The sequence below is a fragment of the Neltuma alba genome, unplaced genomic scaffold (genome assembly GCF_004799145.2).
Source record: "Neltuma alba isolate B1F8T4 unplaced genomic scaffold, ASM479914v2 tig00011218_pilon, whole genome shotgun sequence".
Taxonomy (NCBI): Eukaryota; Viridiplantae; Streptophyta; class Magnoliopsida; order Fabales; family Fabaceae; genus Neltuma; species Neltuma alba.
Window position 1 is genome coordinate 386,209 of NW_021635941.1, and position 16,887 is coordinate 403,095.

General features: G+C 35.1%; 3 protein-coding genes across 3 annotated transcripts; 2 read left to right on the top strand and 1 right to left on the bottom strand.

The window, feature by feature from the left end:
* Nucleotides 1–2,180: 2,180 nt before the first annotated feature.
* LOC114762544 (uncharacterized) lies at nt 2,181–4,050 on the top strand. Its single transcript, XM_028952036.1, has one exon. It carries the CDS (start codon nt 2,703–2,705, stop codon nt 3,213–3,215), a length of 513 nt encoding a protein of 170 aa, XP_028807869.1. The 5' UTR covers nt 2,181–2,702; the 3' UTR covers nt 3,216–4,050.
* A 4,394-nt stretch (nt 4,051–8,444) lies between these two features.
* On the top strand, nt 8,445–13,114 carry LOC114762495 (mannan endo-1,4-beta-mannosidase 2). The gene is made up of 6 exons (XM_028951988.1): nt 8,445–8,527; nt 8,642–9,073; nt 9,848–10,045; nt 10,835–10,957; nt 11,521–11,732; nt 12,358–13,114. The coding sequence occupies exons 1-6, from the start codon at nt 8,492–8,494 to the stop codon at nt 12,761–12,763; spliced, it is 1,407 nt and encodes a 468-aa protein (XP_028807821.1). The 5' UTR covers nt 8,445–8,491; the 3' UTR covers nt 12,764–13,114.
* A 361-nt stretch (nt 13,115–13,475) lies between these two features.
* LOC114762548 (uncharacterized) lies at nt 13,476–14,395 on the bottom strand. The gene has a single exon (XM_028952040.1). It carries the CDS (start codon nt 14,284–14,286, stop codon nt 13,699–13,701), a length of 588 nt encoding a protein of 195 aa, XP_028807873.1. The 5' UTR covers nt 14,287–14,395; the 3' UTR covers nt 13,476–13,698.
* Nucleotides 14,396–16,887: the final 2,492 nt, after the last annotated feature.

Below are 16,887 nucleotides of genomic sequence, written 5' to 3' on the forward strand. Positions count from 1 at the left end.
GTGTATTGTTGTGTGTGTGTGGAGTTTCGGTTAGACTTGTGTGTGATTATGTTATGTTGACCAGGCCTTTAACTTTTTAACCAAACCAGTACAGATATAATTGTTTAGTTAATCAGGTGGTGGGATTGCATAACATGTTAAGTGAGCTTCCCACTTATTATATTTAGTAATAAAGTACACTGGAGAAAATATAATTAATGAGAGTGAAGCGGGGGAGGGTGTGGTGGATGAAATGAAATCAGCAAAGGCATTATTATAACCATCCCACATTTGCCCCACTACACTTAAAAAGCCTTTTTCTCTCGGATGGTTTTAACTGATAGATTTTGAATGCGGTAGATAGATTGGTATTCATGTGAGAGCAACACAACACGTGTTCCACTAACCCAGGCAATGAGCATATTGTTCAGAATAATTGCAATTTTATTTGTGTTCGTGAGACCAGAAAGTGAGAAAGCTTTCACCTAATTTTGCTATTCTTGGTCTTAATAAGTGGTTGGATATGATCATCATGTTGTGGTCTTTCCACTGCTACTATTATATTGTACTGTGCTGGTTTGTGTTCTGTGTTGCAGGCCACCAACTCATCACATGACCTCAACTCATCCCACCAAAGCCCATTCCCCACTTTCAACCACTCCAACTTTTGTTCACTGCTTCCCATTTATTTGCCTCCACTTCCCCAATCCAAAATATGTTTCTATTTGAAGTCCACGTATTTTCTGTCAAAAAATATAAAGGAACAGATGCTATTAATGTCATGTATCAATTGTCAAACATTTGTTTGTTTGTTTTTTTTTAAAGTATTGATATCCTCTTATCAGAGACAATCATGTTAAAATACTGTCGGGTACTAAATTTGTTTATATAGAGAAATTTTTGGACGGGGGTGGGAGAACTTTCACGCACATTTTAAATCAAAATGGCTGAAAAGAGGAAATATTTCCTGCTTTTAGGGAATATGCTAGTAAGGTGAGGACTTTAACCCAGCGGATTAGAGATCGCGATTGTGAATCTGATGTCGAGAGATTCAAATGCCTCCTCACCTCCAACTGGTCATAAAAGGAAGGATCTTTTCTTCTAAGGGTAGAAAATCACGGTTGGACAGTCCGGCCAAAATCATAAAACTTGGATGTGGTATTTTGTCAACATATAGAAGGGCTTTATAATTTCATATGAAGTATTGTACCTATTGAAGTAAAACAAAGCTAAAGGTTACTACCTTCGCTTCTTAACATAACACGTGGCCTCTAACTCAAATTAAACTAAATTACAAACTGAACCCTATGTTGAGAATTTGAGAAAGTATTAAGTTTACAAGTCCCATTAACATGAATTGATTGGGTTCTTCTTCTGTTAAACAAAATGTAGAGTCTATAACATTTCTAATTTATGATTACGTAAATGGTAAAATATAAAAGAAAACGGGCAGATTAAAAGCATAACTATGATTTTTTATGGTTTTTTTTTGTAAAAAAAAATTTATGTGAGTTAGATCTTGGAGACTTATTGGAATTAGGACATACCTCCAAGCTCAAGGAGCACTTATAGAGATACTTACAGATTGCTTATCAATAAGGTCCTTGTATCAGTAGCTAAATTCAAACTTATAGTTTTATAAGTTATAAGCTGACTCTTTATCAACCAAATCAATTCTTATTGATCAACTTTACTGTTTTCATACTAGACAGCAAACAGTAGACATAGTTTGACAATATTAAACTTTGCTTCAATTTCAAAGGCTCTAACATCATAAATGATACCACCACATTGCTTCTTTGCTTTTAATTTGTTCATTAATGTTACGGCCATCTATGACCCTAGCAGTATGACACCTTGCGTCAAAAGAAAACAAAAGGATCACCAAAGATAAAAGATCACACCCACGTTATGGACTAACTACAGACGACATTTATTGTCCGTTTAACATTATTTTTTTCTTTTTGACAAAAAAGTTATTTTTTTTATTCTAAATGTAGGACTTAGTTTACTGATATAGTTTAGTCGTGGATATTATATGACATTGATATACTTTAGCTCTTTCATTTAATTAATATTTTTTTCAGGCATTACCTCATTAATTGTAATTTTTTTCCCTCACTCCCTTTATCTCTCACTTTTAATAGCTTTATTAAAATATGGTATCCTAAGAAAAGTGTACCATAATTTTACATAATAATGATAAATAATCAATTTTATTAATTAACTAAATTTTGTATAGAATTTAGGATAATATTGGGCCAGAGTGTTCGCCCGCAAAGAGACCATAGGTCTTGCAAGTCTACAAGTCAGGGCTTTGGCACTACCGACCTGGAGCTCAGACTTCCAAAGAAACGACGTGTGTTTTACTTCCTCTTTGGATTCCCATTCCACCCTCACAGAATCCCCAAAACTACAGCAAGATTTCACTTCATTAACACCAAACGCGTGGCAACACATACCAATCAGGACCCAATAAATTTCCACGTGGCAAAACTAGATGGAGAGTTCCGTCGACGCGTTTCCGCGCGCGGGTCACTGACCGAAGCGTCGATGGCTGAAACTTCACACAACCCACATACTCCCCGACTAGAGTCACAGTCACTGCGTCAGAATCCTGCAAAGAAAAAGGACGGTAACGGGCAAATCAATCAAACAGTACCTTTGCATAAAGCTTAGAAGTTGCCAACTCGGGAGGAAAATTTCTCAGATTGTTTCCGTCAATGGCAAGGATCGAAGAGGTGGGACCAGAAACACCGGTTACGCCTCCAGCTTCGTCGTCGCCACCGTCTTCCTACATGTTCCTCCTGAGGATCATGAGCAAGAGGAGAACCTGGGCGTGTATTTTCGTGCTTGTGTACGGCATCCTGCTCGTCTGTTCGTGGAATTTCCTGAAATCGATGCTTTCCTGGTACAATTTAGAGGCAGAGTCTTCGAGTTCTAGCTGGCCGGCGCTTTACGCGTCGGTGCTTCTCGGAGTTATGTTCGGGGTGATCTCGATGGCGGCGGCTCTGGCGGTGATGGTGCCGGCCGTGTTGGTGACGTGGATCACGGTGGTGGTGTTGCTGGCGTTCTTCGGGAAGCCGAGAAAGACTTTGGTGGTGGAAGGCAGGAAGATCACGAAGGAGATCTTGAGTTTCGTGATAAGGGTTCTGCTGAAGGAAGGGAATGTGGTGGCCGCACTGTGTGCCGTTTTGGGGTATTTTGCTCTGGTCAGAAGGAACAGTGATGACTGATTGAAAGAGAGAAGAGAAGAAGCGGGTGGTTGGTGGGTTCAGTTTGGTAAAGTGTCATTGTGTCGTTTTCGACATCACGCGGTCGTTTTGCTGCAGCTGTAGATTAAGCAATGAAATGGGGGAATTTGTGGAGCAAAGCTAGTTAATTAAGGTAACCAATATTATTATATTTACTGATACTCGTTTCGTGTGTATCTTTCGTCTTGTTGCTCATTCATTAATTAAATCTTAGAAATCTTTTATTTTGTTGGTGGCAGTCTCTGTGTAAACTATATGATTCCTTCGAAAATGGAATTTTAGTGTTAAGGTGTAGCTGTGAATCCAAACAACCACCGACATGGTTGTATGAGATTGAATTGAATTGAACAGTTTGCTTGGATTGTAAGCTAAATGGGGTTTGGAATTGGCTGTTTGGTGGATCTGGGTGTGTGGGGGGTAGTGATGAGATCGACATATACCGAGATATAGAGATATATGAAGTAATAATTGAAGAAGTGAGGGAGATGATGAGGGGGATGGTCAAATGAATGTTGGGTCAAAAGACATTGCTAAGGAAGGCAAATCGGTTGAAGTTGTAGCAGACAATGACAACCCAGCTGAGAGACCATTCATTTTTTGGCTGTTCCTAAGCAAATCCGAACCTGCTTATTCTGCACTCATCATCTCACATTAGCTTCATAAAATTCGAGAGCAGAGTGATTATTAATGTAAAACTCATTCATAAGTATGTTTTGGAAATGATTCTGTTAATAACCCTGTCCGTAAATGTTGAGAGATCTCAACGAAAGCATTCTTGTAAGTTTTTTCATTATGAATACAAATTTGCAAAAAAGGATTATACTATCCTGGAGAATTAGCTTATCAAGAGTTTAACTTTTACTTACTTTTGTTAAAATGATGTTGTAAACTAAACTAATGGATGTTAGTGCAGGTGACAAAAACTAAAATAGTAATAGATCCATCGTCCCCTTATTCTGTCCACTACTGTAGAAAACATGTTTTATCAAACAACTATGCTGCTCCTACATGCTATACGTATATTATCATTGTTGCCATTGTTTTCCCATCAGTTTTTAAAGATTTACTTTCGTTTATATATATATATATATATTTTAATGTTGACTTCAAAAATTTGTATTATATTCCCACCACTTAAACAGCTCCCGTTCGCAAGATATGTTATGGCTATACGAATGCCGCTTGTTACACTTACCGTTGGTCCATTATTTGAGAGAACGAGTCTTCCTATATATGATGAATATCTATATTTTCATGTATACTTGTGCATATATAAACGAATAAAGAGATTTAAGCTTTGAGTATGATTTTACATTAACTTCCTTAGATTTTAAATAGTTAACTCATTGTAATTTTAAATAGTTGGAAAATTATGTTATGCTTATTAAATCTACTTGTTGAGATGATGATAATATATTCATGCATATTTAAGCACAGCCTTGCATTCCACTTTCATTTTCCAAAAGTATGGTCACTGCTTTCTTCTTTTGAAGCTGACTATTCAACCTAATACATAGAGTAGGGGACAAAAAAAAAAAAGAGAAAGGGACCATAAAAGTCGTCGAATAAACAAGTTAAAATAATCGACGGGATATTTATTTCAAGATTTCAATCCATTTTGTGACCATACGATCCATGTCTCATCCCTCCACGCGAGACGATTGCTGTATTACAAGTTAATAATCATTGTGTAATTTTCTCACTATCGAGGACACAGATTAGGTTTCTCTCTTGATGTGTCGAGGACAAATAAAATAATAGAATCCACCCGGTAATTAAATTATTATAAATATTAAAATTCAAAATCCCAATCATTTACTTAGGGTTTATTTAGAGTCATACTTATAAAAAATTTTATGTAAATCGAGACAAAACTCTTCTCACATGTACTTATCTCATATTCTATAAATATTGATTAAAAATTGTTTTTGAATGCTCCAATCGCTATTTCAAATAAGTTTTTATATACCAGTAGTTTCTACTAATCAGGCTTCCTTGCTTGCGACATTATCATTTGTTGTAATTCATAGGAAGAGAGAGCATAAGAAGAAAGATGGGAGAGAATAAAGCGCATGCGCCTCAAATGATTCCAGAACTCTATCATTAAGCATTATGGCGAAAGATTATGTATGTAAGAAAAGACTCATTCTCATTTTGGTCCAACGTATATAAAATGATCATTTTTTTAACCCCATAATTACTTGGATCGCATTCAACTTAGTTTTCTTTCTTTTGAGCAAAGCATTCAACTTTTTTTTTTTTGGTGCAAAGCAAAGCATTCAACTTAGTTAAGTGCATGATGTATAAAGTAAGTGTCTATGTTTTTCTTTACTCTCTTTTTGACAAAAAGGCCAACATCGTACATTTTGCTTTGGCAATATTATTACAGAGTTCTAACATGCTTTCGGAAAAGTTAACACTTATATATAGCCTATGATCACTCTATTCTATTTCTATGCATAATGTGTGTTATTACGGGAGTATTTGGGTAACCCTAAAAGCACTTCTCAGAGATTTTTTTTGTAAATCGAGACAAATTTCTCTACACATTTACTTCGTATACTGTAAAGACACTTTTAAAACTATGATTTTGTTTCTACCCGAACACCCTTTACATCTTTCTTCCAAAAATATGAGGAATAATTAATCTATATCTTTATTAAAAAAGTGACACATTGCATATGTTATGTGGAAAACGCCACTAAAATACAATGTACAATGAATTTTTGTTGCCCTTTTGAATAATAATATAATTGATTTAATTTTTTTTCCATATCTTACTTGATCGAACCTAATTTTTAATATACCACTGATTCGAAGTGAAGCAAAAGCCTCTTTAATTTGTTTCAGTAAATGAAATGAGAAAATGGTTCATCGTGTGAGATGGGGGATAATATAATACTACCTCCTGACCTAATTATAAGAGCTAGTTAACTAATTTGAGGAGATTAAGAAAATAAGTTATCCTAAAATATCCTAAAATATCCTTGCTAATCAAGTATATTAGTTAGAATAACCATTATTAGAAAAACTATTTGAGAAAAAAGCATAAATATGAGAGACAAAGTGGATTAGAGTCTTATATTTAAGACTAAAATAAAAGTAAAAGAAAGTCTTATATTAAGAATCAGAGGTAATTTATATTTATATATATAATTGATGTGTTTATTTTTTTGTTGGTGAGGAGAATATAAATAATTGACTTGATCGAATTTCTGCATCTACGTACCCTTAATTCATATTGTGTTTGCCGTGTATATATAATACAAAATATATATTAAGGAAAAAATGATAAAATGTAACAACAAAATATAATTAACTATAAGATTCAGAACTAGTTCGCATCTGAAATTAATCAAATCAAGATATCTACACTTTCAAAAATATCACCACATAGCAATTGCCAGCTCTCGAGGAGCAGAAAATAATTTGTATGGCAGATATGTTACGCTTAATTATATTAAAAATTTAAAACAGAACCACTTAATCATTGCTGAAAAAGGTATCATGATTTGCAAATGAATGTTTCACGGAAACCATTTTATTATTAGAGAGGATTGATCTTCTTAATTCCCATAATTTTGATTAAGTTGTAACTTGATTTCTAAATCTTAACTCGATATAATTTAATTCATATGGTTTTGACTCATTCTAGAAATTGAATTTTTAATTGGTTAAACTAAGTTATAATCAAGTCAAAATTATAGATATTAAATTGCAATGAATTAAAATTTAAGGAATAGCTGTGAAAACATTTCAGGATTGGATTTTAATGGAGTAAAAAAATGTAGGGTTAAAAAAAATTTAATTTTCCCTTATTATTATTCAGACTCAAAAAATAACCGTGATGAGCTTTTCTCAGATGGATTACTTCTAATAGGAACTTCGGTTCAAAGACGTTGGCATGTTGCATGGAAATTTAATGCTGGAATTACGTAAATATATTAAATTATGAAGAAAAGAACAAAAAGGTGGAAAGTATTTTTCATTGATAACTGACCTTTCATCCAATAGTAACCAAAAAGAAAACAATGCAGTGTGGGTCCTGCATTATTTATTTTAGTTTTATCATCACAGTATTACGAGAAGGATGCATATTATTATCTATCCATAAAAAGTTCCAAATAATTAATGTGCTATATTGCTCATGTAAACAACCTGTATAGCTTTATTTAGATCACTGCCACTCAGAAATTCACCCAAAAATACATCCTTTTTAGCTACTTGATTATTCAACTTTTGACCATTTCTTATGGATATTATGGTAAACTGATTCCTTAAATTGAGGTTGGGTAAATGATATTTTATTTTTCACTTTTATAAAGATAAGCGAACGAATTAATTATGCTGATCAAACCAAATTGATAATTCGGGGAAAATATTTTAATTAAATTGTTGGCTTTAAAAAGTTCAAGTTAATAATTACTATTTTTTATTAACTTTGATTTTGGAATAAAAGAGATAGTAAAAACATCATACAAAAAGAAAATAGAAGGTATATTGGTACAGGTTTGTTATTTGTGGATGGAAGGAGCATGTGGCTTGCGGTGATAGTGAAGGTGTACATTTTTTCCTGTTTTTGTTTCTCTCTTTCTCCTCCTCCTCCTTCTCTTATTATTTAGTGCTCTAATTGTGCATTAGCTCATGGCTGTACAGTGATACCAACACATGTAGATAGTCCAAACGTTGGTGAAGTGGGCTCCACGTGAGAGAAGCTTTGGAATGTGATCGTGTCTGCAAATCTAAAAGCTTGCTCTGAAATATCAAATTAGCAGAATATTTGCTTTATAAGCTTAAAAAACTCACTCTAATCAGAATCTCGACAGAGTGAGATTTTTCTTGCTTTTTTCTCTTGGTTAATTTACTGAAACGTTGCATTGCCTTAATTTGGTAAAAAGATTCAACGAGGCGCAAGGGCCCGAGGGTCCAAAATTTGTTCTTGAGATTAGAGAATATTAACAAAAACAGACGGAAGGAAGGGGAAGCTGGGATAGCTTGTAATCCCAGATCTGATTACCAAACTGGTTGATATAAACGTTTCACCGCAATCATTTTCTTTTGTTCTTTCTCAACCCTCATAATATTTTCTCCCTCCTCTTTCTCTTGTGACAGTTTTTGAAGAAGAAGGCTTGTGATTCTCTGCCTCCCTTATTTCTATGTATAGAGGAAGCCTTCCCCAGTTCACCCTCTAAATGCATTCTTATTAGAGAAAACCAGTGAAATTTGCAGCTCAAAGTTAATGCCTTTCAACTTCTTCGATGGTCTTGTCAGACAGATCTAAGTACCCAAATCAGGTAGGTTTCAGGGACATTCTTATTCACATCTGGTCCTTATGAGGTTCATTAATTAATCATCATCTCTTCTTCTGGTGTGACTGATTTTGGAGTCCCCCCCCCCCCCCAATGCAGAGCAAAAAGGGTATCTGGGAATCTCTCCAATCTCCTCAATCTCGCTGGTCTTCGCCGTCCAGTATATACAGAAGAATGGTGGCCGGAAATGGTCTATTTTACCCTATTCTCGGTTTTGCTTCCTGTGTGGTTTTCATATACATGTCTTTTGGAGACCTGAGACCGAGTTTAAGGGAAGAACCAACCTTGTCTTTTGTGAAGAGAAATGGGACTCAGTTAATGTTAGATGGCAGGCCTTTCTACATCAATGGGTGGAACTCTTACTGGTTTATGGTTCAGTCTGTGGATGAATCTTCCAGACCCAGGGTTCGTGAGATGCTTCAGGCTGGTGCGAAGATGGGTCTCACTGTTTGTAGGACTTGGGCTTTTAATGATGGCGACTACAATGCCCTCCAGATTTCCCCTGGTCGATTTGATGAGCGAGTTTTTCAGGTATTGTAACTCAATGTTCTTGCTCGTTGGTTTGTCTTCGATCTTACTGTTGTTATTGTTGTTCTTTTGATATTACATAGCTGAAATTGAGTTACTTGTGCAATTCATAATGGTAATAATGCTTGTTTCGTATTATTGTCGTGATTCATCATGGCAGGGTCTGGATTTCCCAAAATATGATCAAAGAACTATCTAAGGTCAACGGAATTTATAAAATATGTCATGAATCTTGAACCCCACAGCTGAATATTGTGTTTGTTAACGAGATACATATTCCCTGGAGTGATTATATGTCATACGTGATCGAATGCAGACAAAAGGTAGCATGTAGCCTCCCCATGCACTTCTGGTCAGACTTTTCAGAGAATGATGTTGAAAAATCCTTTCGAACCTTTTTTTCTTCTTTGTTTTTGGCCTCTGAATTTGTGTGCATTAGCTTAATGATTCAATATGAAATATGCTGGACTTGTGTCACTTCTTTTCCATCTTTTTTTCCCATAAAGAAAGTTTTCCTCGATCCATCTGTCTCCTACGAAATTGTTCCGAGAAATGTGTCTTCAAGGAGGTGAAATGACAAGATCAAAAGTTTTTAGAAAGCAAACAAATATGTGCTTGCATTTCCGATTTTCGAAGATACGTCATTTAAATTTTGTTTTATATAGTCTGTGTCGTCAGTCCTGTTTAGTGCTAAATTCCCTTTTGTCCTTTCTGATAAAATTAAATAAAAAAAAAAAAAAGAAGTTTCAAACACGTTGAGCATTGGTTGGGTGGCAGGCCTTGGATTATGTCATAGCAGAAGCAAGGCAACAAGGAATTCGGCTTCTCCTGGCCTTGGTCAATAACTTGCATGCCTATGGTGGGAAGACTCAGTATGTCAAATGGGCATGGGAAGAAGGGATAGGATTAAGCGCATCCAATGATTCTTTCTTTTATGATCCATCAATCCGCAGTTATTTCAAGAATTATGTCAAGGTATTGTGATGTTATCTTCTTCGTGTCAAGTTATTCTTTGTCTCATTTGTAGTTGCTTTTATTTAAAAGAGCAATATCTGGTATTCCTACATGGATGTTCTTGTGGTTCTGCAGAGATTGATATATCTTCTATGATAGCCTAAGCGTTGTATTACTACCCCAACTTTCTCTACCGTTTTGTCTTGAGAATTTGTAGAAGACGGACATTTAGATGGCATGTTTGCATGTGATGGCTTCATGAATGAGAATTGTTTTACTATTGCACCAACTACATGTGTCTGAGGCAGGCTGAATCATCATTCATTATAACCCTGTCTGGAGGCAAAGGATAAGATTATTTCCCTGATGCTAACTTAGTGAAATATCAGATTCTAGAGATAGCTAAACTTTTTTGTTGTTGTTAAAGATGCATGACTTCATCTAAAATAAATTTGGTTACAAGCAACCTACCTTCCAATTTTAAGAATTTTTAGGTAAAGAACAAACAGTGAAAATTATGATCAAACGGCTGTATGGTGATTACAAGACGTGCATACATTATTACTTTTCAGTTTTTCCTTAATATGCACTGTTACCTGTCATCGTGTCTGTTAATTAATGAATGAAGCTTGAAATCTTACAATCTCCTAGGTTAAAATATAATTGCCCACAACTCCCATCCTCTTCATGATGATTGCATGACTGTTTCTCTTTGCTTTTGTGCTGCACATAATTACTTTTGATGAGTATTTGTATCCTTGAGAGACTGTTCTTAGTTAAACCTTGAGCTTCCCCTAAATTCTTTTGCAGACTCTTCTGACAAGGAAGAATACTATCACTGGGGTTGAATATAGAAGTGATCCCACCATATTAGGTTGGGAATTAATTAATGAACCTCGTTGCATGACTGATCCTTCAGGTGACACTCTCCAAGTAAGCTCTCTTCAAGCATCGCAATCCATCTGAAAATTTAAGAAGTATGCTGTCAATGCTTTTGACTTGTTCAAAATTAATTAAAACTTAATAATTTCCTCTCGTTGTAATGTCTCAGTGCATGCTGCATGTTGCTTGTTCCTGCTTGAGGGGATTAATATATATATGTATATATATAATCTGTGCTACTTTTCTTTCCTCAATTGTGTTTTGGGATGGATTATGCTAATATGTCGAGCTCTTGAGCCCGTCATCCATACAAAAGTTCTTACTCCATCAAGTGATTCCTTGATACTCATTGCGATTCTTAGTTTTGTTCATTATTCTTTGTAAGGGGACAAAAAACATAAATGGATTGGATGCTTTAACTCTAAAAGTAATCATAGTGTAACCTGATGCTAGCTCTTCTGGATCCACATAGGCTTGTAAAAGCAAACAAGGAAAACAAATTAGGTGTTCTTAAGTCTCAGCCCTTCTAAATCTGAGAAGGGAAAGAAAATGATGGTGGCTTTACTGCATGTAACATGGATATCTGAGTATCCATTACTTGGCATAAATTGCAGGACTGGCTTGAAGAAATGTCTGCTTTTGTCAAATTGATAGACAGGAACCATTTGGTTACTATTGGCCTTGAAGGATTTTATGGCCCTAATGACCCAAAAGGCCCTACTGTCAACCCAGAGGAGTGGGCATCCAGACTTGGATCTGATTTTATTCGCAATTCTGGGATTGCAAATATCGATTTCACCTCTGTTCATATCTATCCTGACCATTGGTAAGCATTGCATGATTGCCATATCTATACTTTTGAACCTGCTTTTAGTCATGGGAAAATGGAAGAAGTATCATAGAATTAGGCAATTTTGGATAGGCAATGCATTGAGTCGAAGTCCTTGCTTACCATTGAGTGCAGTCCATAGATTACTTGGCTGATATTGCCTTTCTTAAAAGGAAAATATCAAGGGCCCATTTGATATGTAAGAAAGGGTGAAGATTGAAGATGACAAATAAAAAAGTTATAGATGAAAAATATCTCTTCTATGTCTGAATAAAATAAGTAGTTAAAGGGACAGTAAATGTTGAGTAATGATAAGAAAGGAAGGTAAACTAAACCATTGCATATCACTGTTTCTGAGCACGAGAAAGAGAATACTTATCTTTTGTTGAAAGCAAACTGGACAAAAGAGATTCAGAAGGAAGGGCAGCCACTGATGGAGTCTGCTTTAAATTTCTCTCTTTCTTTGAAATTTCACCTATCCTCTATTTCACCTGAATTTTGTTGCCTAAGTACTGTTGAAACCTGCCTTCAAATTTATATTTAAAAAAATACATCCAAAAGCTACCAATGATATTTCGAGATAGCTTATATACGTGTGCATATATATATGTACTTGTTGTAGGTTAAAAACGCACGACTTTGAAGTGAACCTGCATTTTGTCACCAAGTGGATGAATTCACACATTGAAGACGGCGACAAAGAATTGAAGAAGCCTGTTTTGTTCTCTGAGTATGGGTGGTCAGACTTGATTAAGAACTTTTCAGTATCTGACCGTGAAAAGATGTACAGAGCAATTTTAGACATAATCTACAAATCTGCTAAGAAAAACAGGTCCGGAGCAGGCGCCTTAGTGTGGCAATTCCTGGTTGAAGGAATGAAGGAGTTTGAGGATGATTTCTGGATGACCCCATGGAAAGGATCATCAACTTATTCTCTATTCCTTGAACAATCATGCAGATTGGCCAAAGTTACAGGATGGACTCAACAAGATAGGAATTTCAAAGAGGCATGTAAGAAACTTCGATGAAATTCCAAGTTTTTTTTTTGGTTTAATGAATCAAAATGGGAATGGAATCTAGGTTTTTTTTTGGTTTGGTTCTGTTAGTGGTCTAAATAGTTAGTTCTGTACTATATCATGGATTTTCGTTATATCACCAATGCCACAATCAAGTGACTGCAAGGGTATTATAGTGTTGCAGCGCAGATTAGAGACTGTGCAACAGTGAAAACATCCTCAAAATAATCTAAATTTGCGAGGATTAGTCTAGGTGAACTGAACTGATTGCTTTTTGAAGTCATACAAGTGAATCCTTAATCTGATTTACCCTACTGCTTGCTGTGCTTGAAGAATTATCAAAAGTGCCCGCATTTTGTCGCACTTGCAGTCCTTTCATTTGGAAGCTTGTTTTGTGAGAACCAAAGATGATGTAACATGAGGGTAAATTTTCCTCGAAATAAGGATAATTGGATAAAAAGCCCCTTAAGAATTAGATGTTTTTTCAACTTCTTGAAAACAGGCACCCGACTTCTAAGCTTAAGTTGAATCCTCATCCTGCAGTATCCATAAAGATAAAATGTGACTTCTTGAAGACCATGACGAAGGATTAATGAATCAAAAATTCATCGATGGGCTGACGAAATTTCAGACGATTAACGAACAAGACATTTTCTCTGGGCAAAAACAGACTGGCCACAATTCATTAGTTCTCAAGTTTTCAGGTCAATATGATCTCGGATAATTTCGAACGAACAGAAAATTCAATATATACACACACACGCACAAGTACTTAAGCCGAGCTTCTCAACACTCTGATTATCATACATCAAGAGAGCCCATAATTTCTATCAAACTAAAACAAGGAAAAAACAAAAGAAAAACTACAGAAAGGAGCCCTATCTATTATCAATTCTGCGAATCCAGATACTGATAGAAGAACAAATTGGGCAGCACCATTATCAAATTCAAGGCTGGTTGGAGTCGTGCTTTGCCAATATTGCGGAAGTTCTAACGCCATTATTGCCAGAACCAGAATTCTTTTCACCTTGAACCTTTTTATTCTTTCGAGCCTTTGCCTTCTTTGCTTCATATTTCGAATTATTTATCTCTTCAGACACCTTCATAACAGTAGCATCATCATCATAGCTTGTCAATTTCCCAATTTTCACCTCGTTTCCAGTATCAGATAGATCGGTTGTCTCATTCTCCATAGCCACCCTATCAAAATCGTCCCAGAGCTTCTTCACCAACTTCCTACGAGCCTTACGATTATCGGCTCCAATTTCCTCTGCCTCCGTTCCTTCCCCATCATCGTCCATGAAAGCCATGTATCTCCGTCGCTTGGTAGCAAGCGGTGCCGGAGGCGGGGAAACTAAAACTGCACTATTGTCCTTCTCTAATCCGCCAGAACAAGAGCGAGCCTCCGTCATAGGGCTTCGGCTCTCCCGCTCGGCAAGAAGCTTGTTGCCGTTGTTATCAATTTTATCCTGAAGCGTGAGACCACTGAAGCGGGGACCACCAATTGACCAGTGAGCTTCGTTCGCCGACGACATCAAGAAGTCGGTGATGGGCACCGGCTAGCGCTGCACTGGACGTCAGTGGAGGACGGGGGAGGCTGGGTCGGACCCTTGGCCGGGAACCAGAGAAGCCAACTTGTTGGCGGGAGGCTTTGGCGCCTTTTTGTGAGATTTTGGACTTTGGGGTGCCTGGGTTTATAGCCTTATATTATGGATCCAATAATAATGATAATACAGGAAAAGTTAATTAAAAATGAGCAAAGAAAAAAAAAGAGGTGAAAAGAAGTTAAAAATTATAATATTTCAATTCAGACATATAAGAAGTTAAAATCTTAAGAAAGAAAGTGATGCTTTATCTGATATTTTACAAATATAGTTAAATGACAAAAATATTTTTTGTACCAAAAGATTTATTAACAAGTTATGAACTGAGAATGATAGTATTAAACAAGTTATTTATTAACAAGTTATAAACTCATAATGACAAATATTGAACAATCAATAACAAAAAATGTACTGATAATGATAAGTTTAATATTTTTTTTAAAAATATGGTATAAAAATATTATAATCATTTGACTATATTTGCAAAATACTATATCACACACCATTTTCTTTTCTAGGATTTTGGTCTTTTTAAGTGTGTAAATTGAAATATTGCTATTCTCAACCTCTTTCATGTCATTTTATCCCAGTCTAAAAGCTATTTACCTGGACGTTGAAGACCCCAAAGCGAAATGATATGAAATAGAGGGAGATTAGGAGAATGAGAAAAATAAGGGTAAAGAATTGATAAATATCAATGAACCCATGATTCAATATTAATATGAACTAGACTTTTTTTTAAAAAAAAAAAACCATTTTCAAACAATGGTGGCGTAGTACCAAAATATTTACTGTTAGGTTTGCATTTTACTGAAATAATTAGCATTTTGGATGGTCTCAATCTCAACGCTCAAGGTATGACTTTGAGACTTTATTTGTCTTGTAAAATGCGATTTCCATATTTGGGCATTTGTATATTAATAATAAAAAATTCTTTTAAATAAATAAAGCATACCAAATCAACCAACAAGCCCTCGAGACAGTAAGCGATCTCATTTCCATAAGGAGAAAAATATATGTTTAAATTTTGGGAAACACATTTGTTAAAATGACAAATTTTTAATGCTGGGGACCCAACAAAAACTAGTTTCAAATTCAAAATGACTTAGATTGAGTTTAAAAAAAAAAAAAAAACTAAAGCGTACAAATTCAAGATGCCAAATTCTAATCCTTCTAGCTACAGCATACAAGAAATATTATTGGGTTAAGGTGCACTTAAGCATCCCAAAGTATTTTATCGGGTACATTCAATACCTTAAAGTATTTTGTAGTGCATCCAGTATCTTAAAATATTTTTTAACGTGTGTCTAGCATCTTAAAATATTTTTTGGTGCATCCAACACCTTAAAATAATTTTTTCGGTATGCTCAATATCCAAAAATATTTTTCGGTGCATCTAGCACCAAGGCAAAAAAAAAAAAACTTAAGTGTGCTGGATGCACCACAACATATTTTAGGGTACTAGATGTATTTGAGGAAATATTTTGAGGGTGGTGAAGGTATCTTAACCCAATACATTTTATTGAGTTACTGCTTTTATTATCATATACGGATATTAATTTATTTGAATTTATCGTCAAATTTTTAAATGAATACCTCAAACAATGCAAGAGGTGGGAAAAAAAACTCACACCATGACATGATGGAGGCCATTTAAAATCACATGCCAACACAACATGATAAACTAAAATTTAAATTTTTATTGAGAGAAATATTTATATTTAGTATCTAACAATGTCTTAAATAAAATTATCCAGAATAAAAAGATACCAAAAAAAATCTTATACCAACTAAATGAGTACTTCATACCGTTCGATAAGGTTGAAGAGTTTTTCCTTAATTTTAAGGAAATATGTTAAATTTATGAATGCTGATGCCCACGTTGAGAAAGAAGCGGAATTCACAAGTAGGGCCATTAATGGTGATTGGTGATACACGAAGAGACGCAATTCACATGTCATGAAGTGAAGAAAAAGGAATCTCATCTAAACTGGGCAAAAATATATCGGAAAGCAACGCCGATCTTCGCATCGAGGATCGACAATTATATAGTAATAATAGCATAATTTTTCACCCAGAAAAATAATAGAATGATTCTGTGAACATAAATATGATCGTTTGGACATGAAGAATTGTCAGGCAAAAAAAAAAGGGGGACATGAAGAATTGGAAGCTGCGTCCAATCATACACGGAAAGGTGCTACTGGTAATCACGATCAAACCTTGAATAATTAATAACGGGTTAAAATACAAATTTATCTCAAATTTTCATTTAAAAATACAGAGTAACCAGAAGTTTTTTTGGGATATAAATTTACTTCTGAAATTTAAAATTGTAATAATTTTACCTTCTGTTAAAACAGCAACATTAACTGTTAATCATAAATAAAATTAAGATACTATGACTGTTAATCATATGCACTTGAAAAATAATATGTTATACCACTTTACCAATAAAAACAAGTATGACTAGTAAAATCGTAATCGATGTTCTCATCCCGTCATTTTCGACAGACCAACTTTGTAACATGC